This window comes from Atractosteus spatula, chromosome 4, assembly GCF_055471065.1.
Source record: "Atractosteus spatula isolate fAtrSpa1 chromosome 4, fAtrSpa1.hap1, whole genome shotgun sequence".
NCBI lineage: Eukaryota > Metazoa > Chordata > Actinopteri > Semionotiformes > Lepisosteidae > Atractosteus > Atractosteus spatula.
In genome coordinates, this window is record NC_142709.1 from 30,229,927 (window position 1) to 30,256,837 (window position 26,911).

Genomic DNA, 26,911 nt, shown 5'->3' on the forward strand with positions numbered 1-26,911 from the left:
GTGTTTGAATTGATAGTGAAGTTTCAGTGACATGTCTCGCACAAGAAGGGGGATTACCTGGCCTAGTCCACATAAGGAATGAATAAGACACGCCGAGACAGATTTTCCACTTCTTTTCTACGACCAAGCCATCAGCTTGAGCCCCCCACCCCCACTCCAAAGCACTTTGCTTCTGTACTCATGCAATGTTATTTCCATCCATGCATGCATTTTCTAACCGCTTTATCCAAAACAAGGTCACATGGGAAACCACAGCCTATCCCACAATGGCGCAATGCAGAATACACGCTGGACAGACACCAGTCCATCACAAGGCACACACCAGAGTCAACTGCACAGAAGCCAACTGACCCACCAATATGTTTTTGGACATACAAACCACTGTGTCACCCCCAAATATTATTTAGTTTTTCCTCAAAATGATTTTCTAAATGTACAGCGTTAGTTTTTACTTTTTTGACTCAGCATTCATCAGTTCCGGCAGAATTCCACAATGACCAAAGTTAATTCATGTCTGGTAGATCAATGTATGAATGACTTTATTTTTGTGAAGTAACACAAATGAATAAACAACAACTTTTTTTTGTATCTTTCAGACCTTCATTGCAGATTTTTGGGCAGACCAAAAAGTCGTCACACTGGTTGGTAAGGGGCTGGTTTTGTGGGAATAACAGAAAAGTGTTTTGTGAGAAATTTGTTGCTTTACTCACAGCTTAAAGTGACTCTACTGTTGTTCAGTTACAGGTACCTACAAAATTGTGCTGCATGTGCCTGAATGGCAGAATATCCTACAGAGGTCCACTCCTGAATAGCACATTTTTCCATGATCATTTGCATCAGGCACTGAACAATAGACAAAACTAGCCTACTGCCTGCTCTCTGCTCCGCCATGTGCCGGGTTGTGTGTGCCTGGTTGCGTGTGCCTGGTGTTTTGCCTTTGCCTCAAGCTTGCGCTATTCGATATGGCAAGCCTGTATAACACCATTGTTTCATTTTCCTTCCAGGAAAGGCTTGATCTGGTCAGTAATGACACTGTTTCTAAGTGCTGCATAACAGCACTGCATAACAGGATAAACAAGACAATAACCCCCCCCCCCCCAGGAAAACACAAGGAATGTGAACCACACTGACCCACTGGCAGCATGTCTCACACTTCCAGACATACCTGCCTCTTCTCTGGAGGGCAACTCTTAGTGGGGGAACTGGCCCAAAAGACAAAGGAGATTATATTGAGCAGTCATTTCCTCAACAAATGGCTTTCCAGTTTATGCTCCAGGGAAACCGGTTAAATTGTTGAGCCTTTATTGAGACGGACCTTATCACTCTAGATTGAAACTTGAAAATGAAAGGGCAGCATGTTTAGGTACTGTGGCCTATATATTTCAATATATTCCTACCTTGTTGAAATGGAAAAAAAATCATAGTTGGATAACGTGCCCTGTTGGGGGGCGGGGGGGGGGCTCAGTTTGACTGCACAGAACAAAGATACAAAGGTCATAAAGTTCAGAAAAAGGGTGTTTTCATTCTAATATGAAGTTCTGGCATATCTGAAGTGGTATTTTTTAACCTTCCTCCAGGCATAGTTTCTCCTAGGTTTCAGTTGGTGATCCAATTTCTTGAGATCAAATCACAGATGTTTAACTAGATTGAGGTCTGAAGATTGAGGAGGCCACACAAGAACATTTTGTGTGTAGTTAACTGGTTCTTCCTTGGTTTGGATGTAAACAATGGCACCGTTCTGTCCAAAATGTGTTGGAATTCATTATTTTTCCACTCTTAACAAGGGCTCCAGCACCCATAGATGCAAAACAACCCCAAAACATGACAGAACCCCTCCATCACATTTCACAGGGAGTTTGAAGCTTTTCTCAAAATGAGCTTTACATTTTTTTACACTAAACATATTGTTCATGCACATTCAACATTTTGTACATTTCATCTGACCATAAAACCATGGTTCCGTTTGTAATTCAATGTAGTCTGGCAAAAAGTGTCCACTCTAACATGGGGGCTGCAGTGAATGGTAGTTTCAAAACATTGTATCCTGAAGATGGTGGTATGGTGTGGAGCAGTGGCACTGTGGCTAAGGATCTGTGCCTGTGGCTGGAAGGTAGTTTGCCAGTTCAAATCCCGCAGCCGGCAGAGGAATCCTACTCCATTGGGCTTGTGAGCAAGGCCCTTAACCCCAGCTGCTCCAGGGACCCTGTATAAATGGCTGACCCTGTGCTCTGACCCCAAGCTTCTCTCTTCCCGCCTGTGTGTCTCACAGAGAGCAAGCTGGGGTGTGCAAAAAGACAAATTCCTAATGCAAGAAATTGTATACGGCCAATAAAGTGATCTTATCTTAGCAGATCTCCATCACTCTATCACTTGCACTTATAGTTGCCTCCCAAACCACTTGTATCCCATTGGCAGAGTGCCAATATATAACAGCATTTCTTAATAATGGAGACTACACTGGAAAGTGGTAGATTCAGTTATTTGTGGATTTTCTTATACCCACCCCTCTACATGTGAAAGTCAATGACCACTTACGTATGATCTTAGGAAAGCTCTCTGACCTTATGATGATCACCATGATGATATATGGTTTCCGAGTGTCTTCCCTGTTACCTCCTTTTATACCCCAGCGAAACAAACCTTCAGAGGCCTACATATATCCAAGGCTTCCATTGCACTTCCAAAGAGCCACAAGATATGGTGAATTTGCTTTAATAAGAGTTATTTTAAATAAAATTAAGAGGTATGAATAATTGTGACCATTATGTTTTGTGGAAGTCTATTAACTATTTATGACAAACATGACTTTGTCCTGTGCAAGACAATTACAATTACAATAAAATATTCTTTCCAAGTGAGAATTTTAATAAGTAATACAATTCTGATATGAGCATTTTTGTTCCTATTTCATCTAGAATAATAAATCTCAACGACACTATAGATACTGTATGTTATTTATGTAAAAATATATTATACATAGCACTACAATTAATTTTTCTTAATTCTTTTGAAGCTTATTAGCCACTTCTGCACTCTAAAATTCCACAGCCCACACACACACACTCATGACTATAAGCTCCTCTATTGTTGTCCTCCTTCACAAAGTGGATACAAGCTCTTATGTCTTGCCTGGTGGAACGTGGAAGACAAGACCCAGAAGACCAAACAAACCACAACATATTGAAACCTCCACTTCTGTATCTGTATTACATTCTTAGCCACCCACTGTCAATATTTGTATCAAGCACCAGAATGACATTTTCATGGAATAAAGCCTTCTTAGATCACATTTAAATTTATTAGCCTTGTAAATAATCACATTGATTTTTGTTACTGCCAACTAAAACAAAAGTTGTGTGTTGGGATCATTCCATATATAACAAACCATGAGAGAAAGAGAAATTCAATGACTTCATCTCCACCAAACTCACCGTTTAGTCTGACCTGTTCACATTTTCTTGTGGTTAAAAAGTTAACTTTATTTCCATAGGACTGGGCCAGTCACATCATTCGAAACAGGCAGCAAATTAAACTGCAGTCAGGCCAAAAGGAAATGCAGTTCTACTTGGAAGACTAACAACGTCTCAAGACAGGGCATTGTTACTGTACATTGTAAGATGAAGTTCCAACATAAATATTTAAAATGAATACAATATGCACGCGATTAGCAGCAAGTTGAATCTGGCAAATAATTAATTAGTTTATTGGATAATTACGCAAAATGAAACCTGAGGAAGAATAATTAAGTGTTACAGAAGATATGATCATGTATTAATAGTGTTTAAGCATTACATCACAGTTGTGTGCCACTGACATTATAAAAAGAGTTTAGTACTACTCTAATAACTTTTATGTTTGACACATAAAATATATATTTTTTTTTATGGGACATGGGTTTATATTTTCTTATGGGACACCAAGTAAACCAAGATATTATGAATTGAAATAATGAAAAACATACTATGATACTGCAGCTTTTAAAACAAAAGTTGGTCATTACCACAAAAGATGCCAAATCAAGATTACTTTTACTTCTTTTGAGGACTATTCCTAGTTTTAAAGGCCACACTGCAACTGAAGTAGAACAGGAATTCAATTATTAGTCAAGGTTACCATTTAGGCTGATTTGAAGATGGCATAAAGTAAACTGGTGTGCTGTATACACCTTGATGGAAAAATACAGCATTCAGCTTTTGAAATTCATACCTTTTGTATTCCATGAAATATTTGTTTTGTGGAAAAAAGACTCTGGTTTTAAAAAACTGGAAGCATAAAACAAAGCCCTAACCAAACCCACAGGCAGAGACTAAAGGAAAACTCAAATGTCACTGCCAGCACCTGCATTACTTTAGTGCAGCTGATGCTCCACACCCACTCTGATTATTCTGTGCTCAGGGGTTACTTCACCAAGAGTCACAAAGATTTCAACATACAGTACAGCAACGTAAGCCCACAACCTGCATTTCAACTTGGATTGCTGACAGGCGAGAAAGATTTCGGAAAACACAAACACTCCAGGTTCTCCCTCACAGCAAATAATATGAAACAGATGCTGAAGACACGTTTTTTGCTGACTAATGAAATAAAAATGCAAAGTAGTATTGTGACTTTTTAAGGAGGATTGTTGCTTCTTGCAAATTCTGCCTTTCATGTATAGAAATCAAAAACAAAATTTGCACAGAACCACTTGGTGCATAGAGAATGTGGAGATTAATAGGCAAAAGTGTACAAAACTAAAACATCACATAGCAACTCACCACCACCTGTACCACAGTCTCCACTTCAGCCTCAGGAGATGTGACATTCTTATACTGCTTTGGAGACTCAATCACCAGCTCCTTTTTGGAGGTTTTGTTCGCTCTTCCCTGCATTTTTCAACGGCCGGCAAAGCACAAAAAAAGTCCTTCAATAAATCCTTAGGATCATGAGCCCCCTCAAACAGCATGCCAGGAGACTGAATCCTCGGGGCTCAAAGCAAGTAGACCTGCTGGAGGAGCAACCACCCAGGCAGACGGCTCACAAAGTTTTGACTGCAAGAGTGAGCTGGATCCCCCTTCTGCTGTGGGAAACCAATCAATGGTGCAGCACTATTCTCACTCAGGGCCAGCCCTCCCAGGCTGGGCTGTGTTACAGGAGGGAGGGCCAAAACCCACACTCCAAATCCCACAACCACTCCTACTCCTACTCCACTTCTCAGTGAAAAGGGGGGGCCTGCCCAGTCATCTGATTCCTTGGAATCCACCTGCGACTTCACAACACAGTACAGACTGACAAAAACAGTAAGTCCATTATTGTTTTATGCACACACAGAGAGGAGGCTACTCCCTAACCTTTGCATAATTTAGAAATTTCTGAATGGCAAAGCTATTGATGTGTCATGATTCCTTCTCAGAGAAGATTGCCAACTACAGGGGGTACAACCACAATGTACAATAAGTCACCAAAAATGGCCACACTTTAAAAAAAAAAAGGCGAAAGAAAACAAAAAAAAACTTGTGACGCATAATTCAGGAGAAAATGCCGACATAATAGAAATCTTAAAAAAAGTATCTTTTCTACTGACAAAGAGCTCTACATAACAGTTTTAGTAGAAAATTACTGTAGCTTTAAGAGTCAACAATGAAACCAGTCATTTTGTATGCCAAGATCAAAATTCATGATAAAAACAAACAAAATAAATAGCTTGTTGCCATTTATCAAGGTGGGGCTAACTCGGACAGTAATCTTGCACTGTAAGAAGCTGGGAGGAATTAAAAAGTACAAACTGAAAAGAGGACACACAATTTGGTGTGTTCAGTACAGACTCTGACCTTAAAAAGCCTGATGTATTACAGGAACTCTTCACTGTAAGGGATATAGAAATTAAAAGGGCTAATTAACAGGTAAATGCTATAGGAATGAAATACAAATTATGTGAAAACAGCCTTTTCAAAACTTTTTCACATTAAAACCACTTTTGTCACATTTTGCCAAGTCCAATTTTAATTTTTGCTCATCATTTGTCCTCCCCTGTAAATAATGCAGGAAAATGTACTGGCAGCATGCAGGGTTGTAAGACAGAGGTCGGGGTGGAAGTAAGTCAGTCAGCACATTTTGTTACTCACACTTCAAATGACTACTCTTATACAATGTAAACCTTGATTGATTGCCTTCAACTGAAACGATCCCTGGCACATCTCATGAAGAAATTATTTCTCACGAAAATTATACATGTTATCAAGTACTTCCTGACAACTTGTACAGACTTGCTTCAAGTTCCCTCCATTTTTGTTTATGCCATTATATGCACATATTACGGTCAAAGTTTCATCTACCGTCAAGTTATGCAATTAACATGCTTTTTTGAACTGCTTTGGGTGTTACATACAGTATAGTACACTATTAACAAATAAAAAAAATGTACTAAAACGGTATAAAGGGATATTTTAGTGCTCCACGCTGTAAAATGTCTGCTTAATAAAAAAACCACAAGCGCATTATAAAGACAAATCTACCCATCCATCCATTAACAGAAAGCTGCTTATTCCTCAAAAGGGCAGTGAAAACCAGGAGCCTATTACAGAAGCACAGGGCATAGGGTCAAACTACACTCTGGATTGAATGCAAACATACAAGGAAACATCTCTAACCTTTATTTTAAAAGATATAGTACAGGATGTGCCCTATAATGAAGACGGCTGATTTAATTCTGGACAGTGCTACTGAGGTCAGAAGCTCCCACAGGGCAGTGCACAATTGATCTGAGCACTGCTGGAGATGAGTGGGTTGAAGCGGAGTGAGAATTCACCCCTATTGCTGAAGCAACTGCAAGCCTGCAGAGTTACTACCAGCATTTCTGGAGAGAGTGAGTGAGTGAACGAGCTCTGGTCATATTTAGTGCAAAAAATAAGCCAATGTCTTCAAAACATCCAAGTTGTAGGAAATAGTTTTTCTTCTTTCCCAGGTTGATGATGCATTGTAGAAATGCCAATCACCTTAACAGTAACAGGCTGTTATAAGCGTGGAAGCATTGTGAAGACTTGATACGGACAAGCATTTGTTGGCTAGACAGTCACAGGACAGACACACTAGAGTTCTCCTAATGAGGAAGATGGCCATTAGGAGAGTTTTAATGAAGAACCCAAAGTACTTAGTCAGAGAACAGAAGCTTATCTGATCTGCCACTGATCTCCTCAAAAGAAGAGTGAAGTGACAAACTGAAGATGACAGTTTCTGAAGTTGCTCTTACTACAAAAAAGGGTTATGTATGAAGGAAAGTTCAATAAGGCCAGATCCCATCTGTACCACAAGTTTCAGAAATTGCATGAATTAACATGGAAAATCCCACTGGTCACCTCAGATTCCTATTGTAATATGATCTGAAGTAACTTTTTTACCATGAACATGTGGAATGTAAAATGAAAAGTAACTGATTAACTGAGATAATGTAATATTATTTTATACTAATCAGATGCTAACAGTTTATACAAGACCACCTCTTTTTTTACCTGACCATGCTTCATAGAGCACAGGGCCATCACAACATCAGTCTTAGCTCTAATTTTTCCAGAGTGCATTTGGAGCACAATATAAAGTGTAATTCTTCCCCATAAAGAAAATTATGAAATCTACACAACCTTAAAACAATCTTAAAGCATTCAGAAGTTGAAGACTTGATTATCATTTCTTTATAGACCCCAATCCTCAATCGATGACTATTGATTCAATGACAAGATTTTGGTTCTTCTTTGGAACAGAAACTAAATTAGCTTTAGTTAATTAATAAAGACCCAAAGACGACAGGAGTAACTCTGTTTTTTTACCTGGCACCAATATTAACATGACTATTTCAAACAGCAAGAACATGACTAAGTGAAAGAAAAATAAAATTCATGTAATAAGACAAAGACATGGTAATACTACATTTAGCAAAATATGGAGTATTAGTCAGTTTATGGAGATATTAAACTTACAGGACTGCACAATCATAAGTTTCTGAAAATGAAGGGAAAAAAGGTACCCATGTGTCATGAGATGAAGATTTTTCTTTTTATAAAGAAAGAGAATTTCATTTTTGCTTAAAAAAATAGAGATAGCTCTCCTTAGAGCGATATTTCTTGGTTGTTGACTTGTTCTATCTGCCTGGAATGCATTAGATGGAATTCCACTTGGGACTCAGAGAGGCTACACAAATACCGGGATTGCTCCACGCATCAGTTAAAGAAAAAAGCACACGCCTGGAAGGATGTTTTCTTTTCACTGCTATGACAGTGTTTCAGTGCGAGGAGGAGGAGGAGGACCAGTGCCAAGAACACAGCTGTATCCCTGAAAGCACCTGCCCCTCAGGCAGGATTTTTTCTTTCTATCGTCAAGTGTCATCTCTAACCCTCTCTTTTTCACACGCCCCCTTGACAGTTTCACACTGCTTTCAGGCTTAGAAAAAGCTAAGAAGTGATTTAATTCTTTGGTTTATTTTTAGCGCAACCTTCTTAAAAGTTAGACGAAAAGTCTTGAAAACAAAAAGTGAAAATGGAAAAATTGAGGCCTGAGAGAAAAGTTTTTAGCCTTTCTGAAAGGTTTTTACTAAATATAAAGTTCTTCAAGTGATTTCACCACAATTATGAAGGCTAAAATTAAAACATTAAAGGTTCTTGGATAATCGAATATCTGCACAACTGGTGGTGTCTTCCTATTTACATTTGTGTGTCTCTACACTGTCTTCCTCACAGTGTCTGACAAACCAGCAGAGCAGACTGAAAATGAAATCTGACAATTATTGCCTTTATTCTGTTTTGAACTAAGCCAGTGTTTAGTCCCAAACTAGTTCTTCAAGTACATATTGCAAAGTTCAAATATTTTTACCTGCAATAATACAAAAGCCAACCTATTATGAATGTGATAACCTTTACTTCTCCAAAGCACATCTCTGAAAGATGAAACCACACTACTGGTTGCCATGGAGACAATCTATAGCACTAGTCTGGCATTACTCAGAAATACAAAACACTTCTGAAATAAGGTAAACATGCTTTGAAACACCCATGCACATAGAAGTTTCTCCGTTCTTAACTAAGATCTCAAACCAACTGTGTGTGTTAACATCTTCCAAAGGTCATTCATAAATCAATAAATAACAAGGTATGGTTTGACAAACTGAGTTTCACCTTGTGCTAATACTGTGATCAAAGAAAACCAAGAAATATCTTTGAGTATTTACCTAATTTCTGAGTCCTGAAACATGCCATGTAATATTATTTCAGATGTTTGAAGCTAATGTGGAGCTTGCATGTTCTCTCAGACATACTGGTAGGTTATTTGGCCCTGTGTGCATGTTTGTGTCTGTGTGCACTCTGAGATGGACTGGTGTCCCATCCAGGGTGTATCCTGCCTTGTGCCCATTGCCCATTCCCTATTCCCTGTTACCCTGAATTGGATCAGAAAGATGAATGAAAAAGAAGAACATAGAACCTGCATGCATATGGTAAATTGCTCTCTCTATAAGAAAGTGTAATAGCTAGTGCAATTATTTATTTATGGTGGTTAGTGTCCTCTCACCACTCCAGATTCCTGGGTCTGATTTCGGCCTTGATTCCCCACCAGTCTGTGGGGATTTGGCATATTCTCTCTACATCCATGTGAGCTTTCTCCAGGTACTTAATTTTCCTCTTGCCTCTCAAAGACATGCAGGAATGATTTCATTTGTGTTTTCAAATGAGCTTTCCCAGGCCTCGATGAAGAAGAGAGCAGGGCACCCTCCTTCTTTGACTCCCAGCGGCAGGGGCGTCAGTTCCCTCTGCTAGGAATCAAACATATCTTGTCAGATCACAACAGATGACGAAACAGCAAGCCTGCGAAAGCTCCTGATAATTTGTTTTTTTTCTCCAGTTCTTTGCTTTTTCTTGCTTAACGTTCTTACAAAGTCAGATGCTATGTTGACTAATGGGCAATTCTCCACATTATTTTGAACTAAAACAAAGCTCTTGCATTACGTAGTGTGGTCAGTTAAAAAATAAAGACATGCTGTCATTTTGGCAGCACCACACACATTTCATAGCTACATTTTTTTTAAAACAACAGTATGCAACTATATGCCTGCAGATGAAGCAGCCGGCATTTTTTGGAGTAATTACACAAAGGCTGGGAACTGGGTGTTGCTCGTGACGTAAGCTTGGTGTTGTTCTTCACTCACTACAGCATGCAGGGCAACAGAGGGAGTAGCCTGGAACAAACGCAAGGCCTCCCCCTGAGCTCTGAGCCACACAGTCAGCTCCCACCCCTTTTAGCATTACCGCACATTGTAATGAGTGACCATTACAGCACAGCCCCTTCACTGTTGGACCACAACAGCCATTACTGTAACACCCCAATATCACAGCTTACCTATCCATTTTCTAACCGCTTCAGCCAAATCGGGGACATCCGAGGAGCCTGAGCCTATCCCAGCAAGCAACCGGCGCAAGGCAGAGTACACCCTGTACTAGATGCCAGTCCATCACAGAGTGCACACACAGACCACAAACACACACACACACACTCACAATAGAGCCAATTTTCCCAGAAAATTCACCTACCTGAATGTTTAGACTATAGGGGGGGAAACTGGAGGACAGCATACAGTACCACACAGGGAGTACCCCTGGTCTGTATCTGAACCAGGGGAAACTGGAGGACAGCATACAGTACCACACAGGGAGTACCCCTGGTCTGTATCTGAACCTACGGCCCTGCTAACAGCTGTGTCACATGTTGCTCACTTATGACAACAGGGAAAAAAAAAATCCTTTTTCTGTAGGCCTCTGTTTAATTGCTTATTCTGTGCTACAGCAGTTGCTGTTGAGCTGCTGTATTACCACTGCCATACCGAGTAGCACTGAGTTAGCAAATCCTGACCTTTTAAAGTGAAGATCGTACTCTGGGTGCAATGGATGAACAGCAGTTATTCATATTTAAAATATTTTTGTATTTTATGGAAAACCATACCATGTGCAGGAACATACAAACAATGGCTATTATAATCACGCTCTTCATTTACATATCCATTATTGGAATGCCATTAATTCCTAGTAAGTGCCACGGCACTTTGGAAGCAAATCCGCAAAGCAGGACTACTCCCTGCAAGCAACGGCCGTCCATCATCACAGCAGCTCATTCATAATTATTTTAAAACATTTCTTCAAATCATGGCTGTGGTATGTTTAAAACCAAATGACCCTCTGACTGTTTACAACTCTCATAAACATCCTTTTTCTGCAGCGTTGTTCACTGAATAGTGCTGTTCGCCTTCAAGGAAAAAAGAGAAAACGGTCCGCACTTTAAACTCAAGTCTCATCCATGTTAGATTTCAGATTGCACACATATGCACAATGTATTTTTGGGACTGGTTAGAGGAACAAACAAAGGTCCTACTGCCAAGGCTGTTTTTAAAGTGCTAACTACTGTACAAAGACAATGCGTTCTGAGCTGGGCCTAGACCCCTTAACGATGGAAGAGCACCAGGCTCAAAAACTTACAGGCAGCAATTCAGTGCTACTGGTCCACTTGGAACAGTTCAGTATAACAGTTCTCTGGTCATGGAAGCAGTTCTTAATGTCATACACAGGAACAAAGTGCAAAAATCAAAGCTCCTACTGTATTATTTGGTGATACTGAGCCATTTTTAAAGGTAAATGAAGCAAGATGCAGGTCCACATTGTTGTGCCCTTTATTGTTGTGGAGGAAAAGCACCATGTTATTTCCCTGCATTTTTCTGGAAGACACCCAGCCTTTTGTGTAAACCCCTCAGTAACTGCACAAACTGTCAGAATTTCCACTTGGAGGAAGACTGCATGCCGGAGACTCAGGTTTGGACAACAGCCCGGCGAAGGAGAAGGGAAATACAAAATACACACCATCCCAATTAGAATATGACAACACAGCCAGCCTCACTGCTCTTTACAGCTTGATTAATGAAATGGCAAACTAGCAGCTACTCGGTAATGATGCTTCTTTCCAAATCAAGCTGGGAATAATAATTCAATAGTAATACAGACACACAACGCACTCCAGATTTATTTACACCGCTAATGAAACTGGAACGGAAAAAATAAATTTGTTATGCGGTTAGAGAATGTGCCTTGCTTTTAAAATTTTTTTTAAAAATTCTGTACATTATCTCCCTTTGTACCGCAGTAATGTGGGAAACTTTCAGAGACCTCTATATGTGCAATTCCAAAGTGTTATTGGAGATTTTTGTTGGATTTCACAGGACTGCTTAGAGATGTATGTTTTTTTTTTTAAATCGTAACAAATATGACTGCTCTGTCATTAATAGCGATGCTATTGGGATTTTTTTGGTCCTATTTCCTTCCGGATAAGGATAAATCTGAATGGCAATTTAAATATTTAAATCTGCCGTGTAAAAGCCCAGAAAGATATTTAGTGTTCCCTTTTTATTATCTGAATTCCAAAAAATCTTTGCACTAGAATACAATTATAATTAAAAACCCACTTAGAATTACTTCCCCAGCAGTCAAATTTGATTAATCAAACTGGTTGAACTGCTCTTAATGGTTATATTGCATATTAATGGAGAACTTTAGTGCAGAAAATCTTCCGACACCCTCTAGTTCTGGTTTGTAAGACACATTAGGCTGGGATGAATGTAATGGAAATACTTCAGGCATATTCCGTGACTATCTTTACTAGGAATGGAATGACGGAGGAACGTATTACTGCAGGGGGAATTTCATGAAGGGAGCCTCAAGTTCAAATGAAATCATGACTCCAGAGGAAATGAAGTAACTGATTCTGATGCTTTATTCTTGTCAAGTTCAATAATTCTGTGTGTTATATTTTGTGCAGTAACTGGATACATTACTACACAGACATCATTTTTATCACTTGAAATAAGGGGATTTGTAAATAGGCAGTGCTCTGCAAAAGCACTGGGACCAGTGGAGTCTAGAGTGGGATTCCCTATGTAATTCATTACATACTATTTCTCAATATGAATGACTGGCAAGTATTTTATTTTTAATTATGTTTATACAGTTATACTTTCTTGGGTCAATTAAAATGATAGTGTTTAATCAGTCTTGAAGAACGACAAGTTTTGGGACAATTGATTAATTGTTGACGTGACTTTTTACTGACAGTTTTGTGTTTATCGTGATTTTCAAACCCAAAAACATCTCTGTTAAAAAAAATCAAGCACGTTGAAAGCTAAGAGAAAAACTGAACCAGAACCATAAAATGGAAATCATATGAAAATCAACAATTTGGAATGAACCAAAGAAAAAAAAAATCACAGGTATAAAAACCTATCAGTCAAGACTGGGTTGGCCAAAAAAAACATTTTGTTGTTGACAGAAAATTATCACAGCTGTCAAGGAAAACCACAGAAAACCTGACAGTGAAAATCACCAACAACCTCCAGAGTGCAGTGCTGAAGGTATCAAAATCCGCTCATCACAGAAGACTGAGACAGCAGAATTAAAAAAGGCACACTGCAAGACGTAAACCTCTCACCTTCAGAAAATCTCATCTGTGAAGCATGGTGGAGGTAGTGTCAGGACTGGGCATGCATGGCTGCTTCTGGAACTGGATCACTAGCTTTCTATGATGATTCGACTAGTGACAGCAGGAGAAAGACTGAATTCTGGAGTGTACAGAAACATTTGACGGCTTCTATAGAAGTCATGCAGCATGACAATGACCCAAAACATACTGTACAGTTAAGGGAACCAAGTTCATCCGGAGAAAAAAAGAAAGCATAAAATCTTAGACCTTAGGCGAAGCCAATTTACAGATTTAAATCCAACCAACTATGCTTTTTTTCCATGCTGAAGAATAAAACCGCCACCCCAAGAATAGGGAAGAACTTTAATCGCGCTGGCAAAGCATTTAAATACTTCCACAAAAAATCTTGTGAACTCATTCCAACTTCAAGCAGTTATCACTTGAAGGGGACATGCAACCAAATTTAGTCGAAAATAGTGTCCCACTACGCATGGCAAAATAGAACAAAAACTGTACAACTTGGTGATTTTACAATGTGTTATGCATTATCTTCCATAGCAATCTCATGAATACAAATTGCTTGACTAGGTCTATGCCTATTTTTAATAAATATATAAGAGTTTTAACTTTGATGTCCCAATACTTTAAGAGCATTCTACGTACTATATATAAAAGGCTTATTATGCCTTTTAATTTATGCAATAAATCAAATTCCAATTGTATAGCACTGAACAAATGAACAAAGCTTCATCTTTTAATGTGGCAACATCAGACTGAACAAACAAGCATAGTGTAAGGACTGGTACCAGGTTCCTTGTACTACAAAGATTATTTAACACACAGGCAGTAAGAATTCAACTCGCCCCCAAGCATTTACAGTATCCGTCACCGCAAACCCTGTGGGAACTCAAGCAGATATTCACTAGATTTACAGTATGGACACAAAAGTGCTGTGAGAAAACTGGCAACTTCCAGTGTATCTGAGCAGCTGCTTGTTTAAAATGTGACAGTCTGGTATGTCTTCTTCACAAGTAATAACAATAAGTAATAATGAACTGCATTTATCTAGCCATTTTTATACTGAAGCTCTTTAAATATATAGGAGACCCACTTCATCCACCACAGAATTGCATCTCCCCACCTGGGTGATGTGAGGCAGCCATTAAGTGCCAACCTCCCCACTGCACATCAGATCAATGAAGAAGTGGAGAAGCGAGAAACTGCTTCACCAATTCAATTAAGGGGGACTCATGGGGTCCGAAAGACATGTGAAGCAGAGTTCCTATTGCTGTCGGTATGATCGCCTGCCTAGTCCGACCGGCTAGCAATCTTTCAGAAGGAAGACTCCTTCCCCCTATAAAAAACAAAAGCGTTTCGGCAAACAGAGCAATTCAGTAACAACAAAGATGACTTGTTACACAAATAAACAGTGAAAGGTCAGTTTCCGGTGCCCCCACGCACTGTTACAGTACCTTTCTGCTGTTAAAGTTGGCTTTTGGGGGCTTTCCTGGGGAAGCGCAGCATTAAATACCAATAATGAGATAAGACAGATTACTGCCACTGCCCCCCCTTCCCTCCAAACACAAAAAGCATATGTTAATTTCCTGGAGGAAGGAAAAGGGTGCGCTGGTATAAAGTGACTAATTGAAAACCCAGGGCAATATCCTGTGTAAACAAAGCCATGGGTGGACAACAGTAGCACAACCATCTCGCATACCTAAATGGGTGTCAGGGGTTCAAGCTCTGCTGGTGAGCACACTTCCCCCCTCCAGCCTTGTCAGCAGCAGATCATCTCTGTGCTGTATATTAAACATTCCAGACCAGACAGTGTTATCTAGGAGGCATGGACCAAAACTCCTGTAAGGACATTTCAAATGAACTAGTGTCTTTTGTTTGCTTAGAGCCACAGACAGTGCAGAAGCATGAAATCAAAATTCAAGGACGTAATTAATCCAAAGGCAACAACAGCACTTCTAGTACATCAAAAATCTGTATTTCAGAAACTGAAACCATCTCTGTCCTTACAGTGGGGCAAATTTCTGTATACACTGCTTTTGAAAGTAGTCGCCTTCCCTACTGTTCATTGTTCCCTACCAAACGTTCACCTTTCTTAAATGGAAAGGGCAAACAATTCATGGGGCAAGAGCTAATTCTTTTTTTTTAATTAAAATGACAGAACAGATAAAACCTTTTTTACCGGCAGTCAAAGAGAATGGGAATTTCCCAGAATTTATGCTGTAGAAATGTACTTGTGGACAGCAACAGCACAACCATCTCTCATACTAACCAAGGTGTGCTCGTTTCACTGGATTGCATGAATACACCGAGAGTATTATATAATATACTAATATTTGGTGATCAGATACACGATGTTGGCTTTACTAGCAGTAGATTCCTGCGGCATTACAATATACTGTTGTGAAATACACAGCTGTGACAAAATGTCAAGCACACAATCGTGAACACACACACAGCCATCTGTATCTGGCAGTGTGGTCATGTGCACTCTGTATACCAAGAGTGTAGAAGGACTGTGGGGAAAAAAAATAATCCCACAAAGCTTTCTGTTGTTTGTTTTTTTTTGGCAGGGCTTTCTTTTTTCTTCAGATTTGACAGCATTAGTTTGAAGAGTAACAGAAGCAGTTGTTCTGGAAAACGTGAATGCGGATGCTTTGTTAATGTGTAGAATCAGTCCTCGCAATCTGACCGGTGGATCTCCGCTTTTTCGTTCACGTGAACGCAGAGCCAAGCCTGCGATGCTGTTTTCCCCTGCCCACCTTCAGCCTCCTCCGCAAAATCCGCAGCTGCAAGCATTTTATCTGATTTTTTTTTCTAATTAAAGGATCCAGCATCTCTTACGGATGCACCAACACCTTTCTGTCTGTCACTTGTCTATCCACCCGTTTGCCTCGCTTTGTGTTCTGTTCTCTGATTTTGACAAGCTGGTAACTGCCTCCGATTCTTTTAATCTGTGGTTTATAGACATTAACAAAAATATCATTAGTCTGGACTGTACAGGGAAAAAAAAGAGATGCAGACTTTGATTTGAAAGAAAATAAGACACAAAAGCTGTCAACCATGTGCAATAGGCTGCATTTTAGGTAAATTAAGCACTGTTACATACTGTTTAAAGTATATGTCCCTATTGGTATCCTACGTTACAAAAAAACTACACAATTTTTGTCTGACAAGAAAAGGATTAAAAGTCATTTTTTAAAACCAAATACAGGAGACTACTTCTGAAATCTGAAAAATAAGCCAATTTCCTATGCAGAAGACAATCCTGACTGCTAAGCACCAGACGCTATGGGCATTTTTGTTCCCATGAAATGACTTTAACAGAAAAGCTTCATTGATCAGTCACAGAACTCTGCTGCTTTCCTACTGCAAGAACCGATCCATACAACTATGCTAAAAAAGGACAGAGATTTAGTCTAATTGCCTTTGCCTGCAGTTTAGTTTCTGTATTCAGTTACAGGGGATGGTCTTAACTGGAAAAGACAATTCTCCTCACTAATTAAAATTGAAAAAGAGGTCATTTTAAAGCCCTTTCCTATACAGTTCCATGCATGTTAATTAATTCTGGTAGCAAATAACTCTGTACAGTAGAGATAATGCGATTGGGTACTACATGTCAGAACAGGAAATCAAAGCTTCCTTTACTGACAGATACATGTTTTACAGACTGCAAAATAACTGCCAGGAAAACAAAACCTTACACAACTGCCTGGACATTTAAGTGGGGCTGCATAATTCATAAGCTTTGATTGCAAGGATATACTTTAAAAAAAAAACTCACTTCCCGCTTTTACCATGCTTCTAATTACTTCTTTTTAAGAAATGCCACTCTATTTTTAGTGTCAAGTTGAAAGGAATAAAAGCCATGACTTTCTTCAGTGTGATTCACCTATCTGCTACAAATGCAAACAAACACACAGATGAAGCCACAAGACATTTGCATTTACCACTGCAGACTGTGGCCATATCCTGGATTCTGCCCTGCTTGGAGACTGCTCTGCCTGCTCAAGGCCATTCTGTTCTGGAGCATTCTTGCAGATGTAGCCACAGTTCCTCTCAATCACAGTTCGCAGGCCCTCAAAGAGAATGACACTGGTGGTGCAGCCCATTCCAGGGATGAGCGTAGAGTCACAAACATCACCGGCCCTCACAAGCGCCCATCACCTTCAGGAGAGCAGCCAGATGACCCAGTTTCCTCACTTAGCCTTAATTTCGGCCCGTTCCATACTGCAATGCTCCAAGAGGGCACAAGAGGACAAACAAGAGCAGAAAACAAGCCTTCAGTCAAGTAAACTGTCAAGCTAGGAAGCTTGCTTTCAGAAGACAAGAACAGTCCCCAAACTAGGACAGACCGGAAGCAAAGCCACATCCACAGCAGGGCTGAAAGTGTTAGTTCCCCTCAGAGCTCCTCAGTGAGTCCAGTTCTAAGTCCGACGCAGCGTCTCCTCAGCTCCTGTCAGAGCCTCTCGGAAGCTCATTCTAGAAGGATGCTGGAAATGTTGCTGCTGCTGCTGCTGCTGCTGCCTCCTCAGCTAGCACTGCACTTCGTCACGCTGCCAGCTTGTGCGTCTGCACTGCACAGTCTGCTACTGCTCCTCAGTACAGCTCCTCTCTCTCCCTCCCTCTCTCCCAGAGTGCCCTTCTCTTTCTTAATGAGAGCGTAAGCTTCTGCCTCTTTCCTTGACCCAAATCTGTAAGCGAGTTTGTGTTTTGTATTTCTCCAGGGATGTGAAAATACGGAGCCTGTAGTGGTGCTGGGCAGTATTCGAGGTATCTGAACACCAGCTACTTACTACCTTGATTGTTCCAGAAAGGAAATTTGCTTTGCTGAGAGGTACAGTAAAATACATCTACAATATACTATATGCTCAGCACGACATGAGCACCTTAACAATGAAATGAAAATGAGATGAAAAGAGTTAGAAGCTTTATGCAATATTCACAATTTAGAAGGGCACATAAAGAATCAGGGCTGTCAGTGTGAGATAGATATACGTACAAGAGGTGAGGCTGCAAGATTTGCAGAGAAGCAAGGACAAAAAAAAAACTGTCCCTGTAGCCTCATGTTATGGCAATTCCCCTTTCATACACATGGACGTGAGCATCACTCACTCCTGTGCAGGCCACTTTCAAAGTCAGGCAAAAAGCAATATGGATGGCTGCTCATCTAGTTCAAGTTAGCGTCAAAACATCTCTACTGTGACAGTGTGTGCTAGAGTTGTTTTGATACTCAGCACTCCTTAAATTTCTCCACACCACTACCTCCCTTAACTGGACAAATGTAAAACACACTTAAGCAACAACATCATAAGAACTCTGTGTTTTCTTCAATTTTTTTTTACAAATTACTTTTTCAATGCTAGAATGATGTACAAAATTCCTACCTATAATAGGCCAGAAAATATGGGTGATCTTGATTAAGGGGATTGTGAAAATTCTGAAGATAAAAGAGAATAAGACATCACAGCAGATTCATTTGTTCATGAATACAGTAAACTACAGAAGATTATATGCTAGAAACTAATATGCCTTGAATCTTCATTAGTGGAGATGAAAACAAACATCATCAGCCACCACAGTATCACCCTGAAATAAACCACTATGCACAGTGACATGGCAGGCAATTTGCAATTTGATTGTGGCCTTTTTAAAATATAAATAAATGCAAAGAAGGCTCTTCTTTAAAGCCTTAATGTGATTCTCTGCTGCTGAGACTGCATGGTTTCTAGCTTGATGAAGGACTTGATAAAAACCTGTGCTGGTACACTGTAAAACAAACTTATCTGAGCCAGATTGTCTGAAAGACTAGTCTTCAGGGAGACAATTATTTATGAACTGCTTCCTCAGCAAGATAAGGAGCATATTAAAACACCCACTCCAAATGAGAAAAGACAAACTGTTGCTGAATTACAACTGGACAACTTGTTGCTGAACCTGTTTTTTTTTAACAACTGTGCCCCTTAATATAAGAACTTTCTTTAAAAGGTCTCATTTTAATAACATGAGAGCCTGACAGATCCCTAATTAATGTTTTCCTGAACATGCAGGAAAGAAAACAAAAAATGAGTAAAACCAAACATACTTACATGGCATACAGTCAGACTGTTGCAATATTTGGAGGTACCAAATAAAATACACAGAGGAAACAAATGTCAACCTTGTACAGCATTATATCTTCAACAAAGACAAGTTAATTCTTGTCAAGAATGAAGCTCTTCAAAACTGGACACCAAGGGTCCTCAATCTTTGCAGCCTCAAAGAAAAATTGCCTTTTTAGCAGCTACGTTGAGGCACAGTTTAGAAAACAAATTGAGCTGTAAGGGATGACACTCCAAGTGTAGGTCCATGAAATTTCTGATCTTGGTACTGGGAAGTCCAAAAGTACTTTGACATGGTTAGTTACTAATTATTTATTTGACAGACCCTTTTATCCAAAGAGACTTGCATTTGCTGCCATTTATACAGCTAAGTATTTTACTGAAATATTTTTTTGGTGAAATGACTTGCTTGAGTGTACAACAGCCATGTCTTACCCAGCACTAACCTTCCAGTTACCAGTGCTCCACACTGCTTCCCTACTAAAGGTGGCACAGAGTGACAGTAGCCAGTCACACTGAAGAAAGGATGCAGGTTTTAGTTTTAATGTATAGACAGTCACAAGTCCAAGAAGGGGAAAGTTGAGATCCTCCTGTTAGAAAGCCTCCAGAAAACAGCAGATGCTAGGCCAGGCACTGCCAGTATTGGTACAGTAGCTAGATGGGTCCCTTGAGTTGCTAAATTGTGACAATCTCAGGCTATGGTCTTTTGCCAGCTGCACTAAGTTGATGAAGTGCAAACTGAGTCTGACCATTCAGAATCGGTGCCCCTTTGTGAAATTGCAGTAAGAAATTTGAAGATCAGTCCCAACAGTTCAACTCGGGGAAACAAGGGTGAAAGACAAGGACATTGCTATGTGGTAGGAAGTAGGGTATAGGAGAAAGGAGAAAAATTGTTTTTTATAATAAGAAATAACATGGAATCATGGTTAGTTGTTTTGCTTTTCTCCTGCATCCTATACTCAAACACATTGTTCTGGTTTTCTGAGAGGGTGTCAGGGACTGGTGTAATCAGCAAAGCAAACCGACACAAAGAATAAGCTTGGGTACTGGAGCACTGTAATGCAACAGGCAGCATATGTTCTTGGTTTTGCAGGCAAAAAGATCTGTTGTGAGCCACAAAACGGAGAGATCATTGGAGCAATGAAAAGAACTTTTAAATACTGTATGTCAGGTTCAGTCTAACCAAAATTACTGTTTTTGAAGCAATCACTTCACTGAACAGATGCTTAGCGCAGAACGACTAGGTTGGGTGGAATGTGTGCAAGCACCCACTCCTCATAAACACAAGGGGTATTTTTATACAGCAGACACCTGGAATTTCAATTCTCTGACAGTTCCCCGATAGCGCCTGACTTCACAACACTCCAGAGATTATATTCACCTTGAAAAGAACTGAGAAACAATTCAATCCAGTTAACAGGAGGTACAAAACACTTCTAAAAATGTTCAAGACTTGCTAGCACCTGATGATAAAACTTACTTCTAAATGCTACTGATAACAGAAGCTGAGTATAATTTTCCAATTTTCCATAAATGTCCTTGACCCAACGTGCTCACAATATATCGGCGCTCAAGCTTCTGGATAGATCCTTCATATTAAAATATAAAAGGATGACAATCAAAGTAAATGAAACAAAGCGTGGGTTGTTTAGAGAATACCAAATATTGTGTATTACTACTAACTTGGCTGATGCTTTTATCCCAAGAGACTTGCAATTGTACCTTTTAATACGGTTGAGTGAAGTGTCGCGCCCCAGAGTACAACAGCTGTGTCTCACCCAAGATTGGGACTAACAACCATCCAGTTACAAGTCCAGAATTGTAATCACTGTTCCACACTGTTTATGGTTCCCTTGTATATAAAATTGTCCTAAATTCCAGCAGCTGCAACACATTTATCTCTCACCAGCAAACTCTCTGGAATTATTACTGTATCCTGCAAAGAAAAGTGTATTCAGGTCACAGGTAACTAAATGATACATCTAGTGCTGTTCTGTACAGATGGGACTACAATAGGTGTAGCTTTGCCAAAGGCTGCTATTACAAGTGTAATAAACATTGTCACGAATAGTACAGTCTTGGGACAAGCTATTTCGCAACACTTAAATAACAGGTTGTAGATGTCATATATATGTATACAATATTGATCTTAAGAAGTGAGGTGCCTTTTTTTAAATAGTGAATTTGCCTTGTCCAAATGCTAATTAGAAGAAAACCTATTTCTTAGGTTAAAGAGTTTACATACTTCAAGTTTGTTCTCAAAAATTAGTAATGTTTTTTAGCTTTTAATAACCTTAAAATCTGAGATCTAGTACTTGCCTTAACTACACAGATAAATTCAAGGCCTTTTAACCTTTTAGGTCTGAATGTTTTCAGATGTCAAAAATAAAACAGGATTAAAAAGATATTACAATACGTTTTCTAAAGGTTGAAACTGATGTTTTGATTCACAGATTTATTATGAGCAGAATATAACAGAAATCATCTAAATTATTCCTTTCAGACATAAACATTGTGATGTTGCAGACACTGTAATGTCCTTCTGTATTTTTTGACATGAAGACATGTCATTTTGCTTATGTACAAGTATTAACTTATACATAAATAAAAGCTATAAAGGGAAACAGAAGAAATAACAGATTAAATAAGATCAAGACACCATGGTCCAAATGACCACGAGTTTTCATTATGATGCATGTGCACTACTGTATATTATCAATTAAGAACATAAGAAAAGATAGACATAAGAATGAGTCATTTGGTCCCATTTGGTGGTTAGTAGTTTATTGAGCCCAGGATCTCATCCAGCTTTTTCTTGGAAAAAGCCAAGGTATCAGCTTCAACCACATACTGTAGCTAGGTAGCTTGTTTTAGACTACTACAACTCTTTGGGTAAAGAATTTCTTACTTTAAGCAGTTTCAAACACACTTCCACATAGTTTCCACTTGTGTCTTCTAGTTCATTTTTCACCGTTAACTCTGCAGGGTTGATTTAGTCAATGCCTTTTAAGATGTTGGAATACTTCTATCAGTTTCCCTTGTAGTCTTCGTTGGTCACGACCAAAATTATTCCATTTTGAATCAGAATCTCAGTAGAGGACATTGCTTTAAGCCGTGTGTAATGACACATAGCAATTCAACTTAAATGCATTGTAGTATTGTACTAAAAGATATCAGTAGTGTGTGGCATTCCAGGTTCCTTCACAACACTATTACGACAGAACAAAAAGTGTAAAAAATTAGGTAAAATAAATGACTAGCAGAAGCTAGCTGTTCATTAAAAGCTTGTTTCATTAATGAACATTATACCTTGGAATGTATCATTAGCATAATCATTTAGAATTTTAAAAACAACGGTTAAAGACGCACTGATTATTGGTTAAAAATACATACAGGAGTAAAATTCCAAAACTAATACTTTAAAGGAAGAACATCAGACCCTTGCTGCTCCAGCTCCTTCAGCTCAGGCGAAGACACATTTTAAACCTCTCTTTCTTGTCGAATTGGATCTTTTTCAGGTGTGTGAATACTGCATACACACACCAGCATGTGCCGTGTCATCAGAGCACTTTATGACAGCAGAGAAAAATCCCAGCCAAGCTACAATTTCTATTGTGTTCCCTCACATAAAATATTGCTTAAAAATGCTTGATTTTTTTGGCTGAAAGAACAAAAAAAAAGATGACCTAGGATTCTGAGCCAAACCCCGCTTCTCCCTCTCACTCGACAATGTTCTTTTTATAATCATCTATTAAAGGAAGTTTATTTTGGGGTTTTTAATTCTATAATTTAAATCAATGTCATTAGAAATGAAATGGGGGGGTAAAAATACAGTTCTTGAATTTCTTTCATTCCCTTTCTTGTGGTTTCATCTCAGAAAATAATTGTGCAAGCAGTGAAGAGCACAAAAAAGAAGGCCACACTTGCACTGTGACTAAGGATATAAAATACTGAAAATACTGGTGGTTTAAGTAGCTTGTTTGGTTTTCACTTTCTTTTTTAAATGCCATGTTTTTAAACTAAAAGAGGTAAGATAGAACATGTTACTAATTCAGCTGTACAGTATGTGACTCAGTCACCAACTGAGTAAGGTGAACCCAGACAGTAAAGCCAATCTGAACTGCTGAGCCCTGAAATAAGAGCAGTGGACTTCAGTTATGGCCATTGATTGCACGGACTGGAAGCCCCTGAGAAACAGGCCATTATCTCCACTTTGCCAGTCTGCAAGCATTATTTTTAATTGCATATAGGTATGCCTTATAATGGAAGCTGCAGAGAGCTGCCAGACTGCACTTGGGGAAGCCTAGACTATACAGTATATCAATTCAATGAGCAGGTCTACTTCCTGATTTATACTTTCAACAGACACATGTGAGATTTTAAGATTCTTTGTCTAATTAAAAAAAAAACTAAAGCAGATTTAGCTATATTTAAGGTGAAATTCTAAGTGTGAAATGGAAAAGGCAATGACTCTCTTAATTCCACCCATCATAATTCATTGTAAAAGGGAGAAAAGGGAGAAAAGTTTTTCTGTGATGTCTTATCCACCATCCTCACAGCATATTCAAGGAAGAGTAGGGCAGTGTCTCAACTGCAGGCTATAACTGCCTTATTCCAAGGTACAGTAACATGTTTCCTTGTATAGGGGCAAAGGTGTTACTCCATTTTTATCAAAGTTTATACAGGTTCAAGCCATATTTTCAGGGCATAAAGCAGGAGGTATGCAAAAGAACTGATTGCATACATGTACAACAATAATACAACATGAAATACTCTTTTGCTTCACTAGATGGAATTCCTAAAAGGAACAGCTTATGTTAGTAGGATGTGCGTCACAGACCTCAGGGAAAGAAATCTGAATTATGTCAAAATTGGCTCTGATAAAAATGAACATTACTTTCCATACACTTGCAGTGAGGAGAAGAAATGTTAACCCTCAAACAGCAAATTCAGCATTATAAGCATTGTTCTTGGGCACAAAACGCAGTCTATTTCATCTTAAAATCAAAATGTAACGAATCTGGAAAAAAAACATGTTGCAGGGAAAATAAATGCATAACTGGGTTTTTTTTTTACCAGGTGAGCTTATACTATATTGCACCCAAGAAGAAGTAAGCTGTAAAACTCCCTATCCCTTGACTAAATCTGTAATTTAAAAAAGTCATTACCTTTAAAACATACAACTTTCAAATATCTGACTGCTGTATAGAAAGCAATATACAGTAGTGTTGGTATTTATAATTCTGCTGAAAAATAAAAAAATGTAACTGCATCCTCAAATTACATAGCCTGTGTGATAAACCTCAGAAAATGTTTTTTTTTCATTTTTCAAACTATTGAGGCAGACTAGTATTTTAATAATTGTATTTTACAGTTGTATTTTCAGAAACACCCATTAAATAAAGTTATTGCTGGCAATCAGATTGATTCCATGCTAATGTTACTCTGCAGCTCACTAAAATGCCTTTATAAAAGTGCTCCTTTCAGAGTTCTGTGGTATTGGCTTTCATTTGCCTTGTCCAAAAGGGAACGCCTTCTACAGGTAATAGTTTAGCTACCTGCTTGAGTTCCTGAGAAAATAACTCCAAGTATTTCCTTAATTTTGATATTACAATATCAGGAAGCAATCTTAAAATGACGTCCACACTGAGCAAGCAGTAACCGCATTACAGCGGTCTGCACATTGAGTTCAGACAAAACTGCATTGTTCAGAATAAATGGAGTTCGAACTTCCTTTCACAATTTAAGTAGTGGATGAAAAAATGGAACCCCAATGTAAAGTCGCTATCATGAGCAGCTGGTATGTCTGGTACAATCTGCGATACAGAGTCTACTAGTTAGTGGAATTCAGTAGGAGGAATGTGGCACCATTCCTCCTACTGAATTCCACCATTCAGGATATCACGATCCCGGAGCATGCGCTGCGCTCTCTATTGACCTTTGCTGATGTCTTTCTCTCAGGGTTCTGTGCTGACATCAGCATGTTCAGCTGTTTTGGGCACTGAAGCTCCTGACAAATGCACCCCAGCAATCACCCCTCTTTCAAAGTCTGATTTCTGAACAGCGAAACGCAAACCTAAGCGTACAAGCAGATATTATGGGGAAGTGCACTGAAAACCAAGAACAAGAGGTACTTCTTTACTCAATCCTGGTTTGTTGCTGAAACCAGTCCCCTGATTTATTTCAAGAAATGGCTGAATGAGATCCATGGATCAGTTAATTACAAAATGGGCAGCAGAATGAATAGTCTGTTCTTGTTTCAGAATACTCGATGTCTCTTATTTACCTAGGTCTTTCCATTTTTTTGTCTACTATATACAGTATATATACACACACCTTATGCAACAGAACCAACCACAAAGCCACCTGACAACTAAAGACAAGCAACAAACAGAGAGAGCTTATTTAAAATCTATAGAATGCATGATACCACAGGAGAATATAATTTAAAGTTGATTTCAAGTGACTTTGAATTTGGCTGGACTGTGAGAAATCCTTTGAAAGCAAGAATGATCCATTGTTCCATCCATCATTCAGTAGGCCTTCAACTCCATATCTGGACTATAGTGTTTAACCTGAATGAGCTAGCAAGTCTAAAATTGAATGCTGCTTTTAACATCGGCAGCAAATTACTGATAGTTTAATCTCTATTTTGCTCACTTTTGTGCGGTTTTACAAAGCAGCACACTTAAAGTGGACATTGGTGCTCATCTTCTGCCCATTTTCCAAGTTAAACCGTGACACGTTGATAACAATCCTCTAGACAGGAACTGCTGAGCCATAGGGATGACAGCTGGTATTTCTACAATAATTTTAACATTTTATAGAAAAAGCAAAGGATGGGTTGACAGACACATGTGGCACAGCTGTGCAATCTGGAGGAGATTCTGCCCATAAATGTGACACTGTTGTCTTCCAATACCTGTTTGGCAGTGGTCTCACTGATGCTCTATTCAGTTTGTAGAAACTATGCGAAAACAGCAAATGGAACTTGCCTTTTGAAATATATACTCAGCACCCTCTGTATTCTATAATAAAAATGCTTTCTGGAATACCTAGCAACAAATGCTGGCACCGTGTCAACAAGTATATAACCAACACGCATGGCTGTGTTTTAATTTAAACTTTAAAAAAAATGGCACATGCAAGGCAAGAGGTACAGCAGTCCTGTGGTTTTAAAAAAAAACTACTGCCAACCAAGTTTCACCATAAAAGAGGTCATATTTCTCAGTGGTTGGGTCTCCTGTTAACTGTTATATAAATGCGGGCTGAACTCTTTGGAAAGTAGCGGAGGGAAAATCTAACACCAGAGCCTGGCA

General features: G+C 39.1%; 1 protein-coding gene across 4 annotated transcripts in view; it reads right to left on the bottom strand.

The window, feature by feature from the left end:
- Window positions 1–26,911, bottom strand: part of LOC148836053 (dedicator of cytokinesis protein 9-like) — a 156,696-nt gene that overhangs the window by 91,405 nt on the left and 38,380 nt on the right. For 2 of the 4 annotated variants that reach the window (XM_088912609.1, XM_088912612.1), the window contains exon 1: window positions 17,442–18,238. The exons of 1 other annotated variant lie outside the window; for it this stretch is intronic. In XM_088912609.1, coding sequence (XP_088768735.1) covers window positions 17,442–17,603 — 162 coding nt within the window. In that variant the 5' untranslated portion in view covers window positions 17,604–18,238. Of the gene's footprint in view, window positions 1–4,757; window positions 5,093–17,441; window positions 18,239–26,911 lie in introns of those variants that run through there. One more of the 4 variants, XM_088912610.1, reaches the window with a different exon arrangement.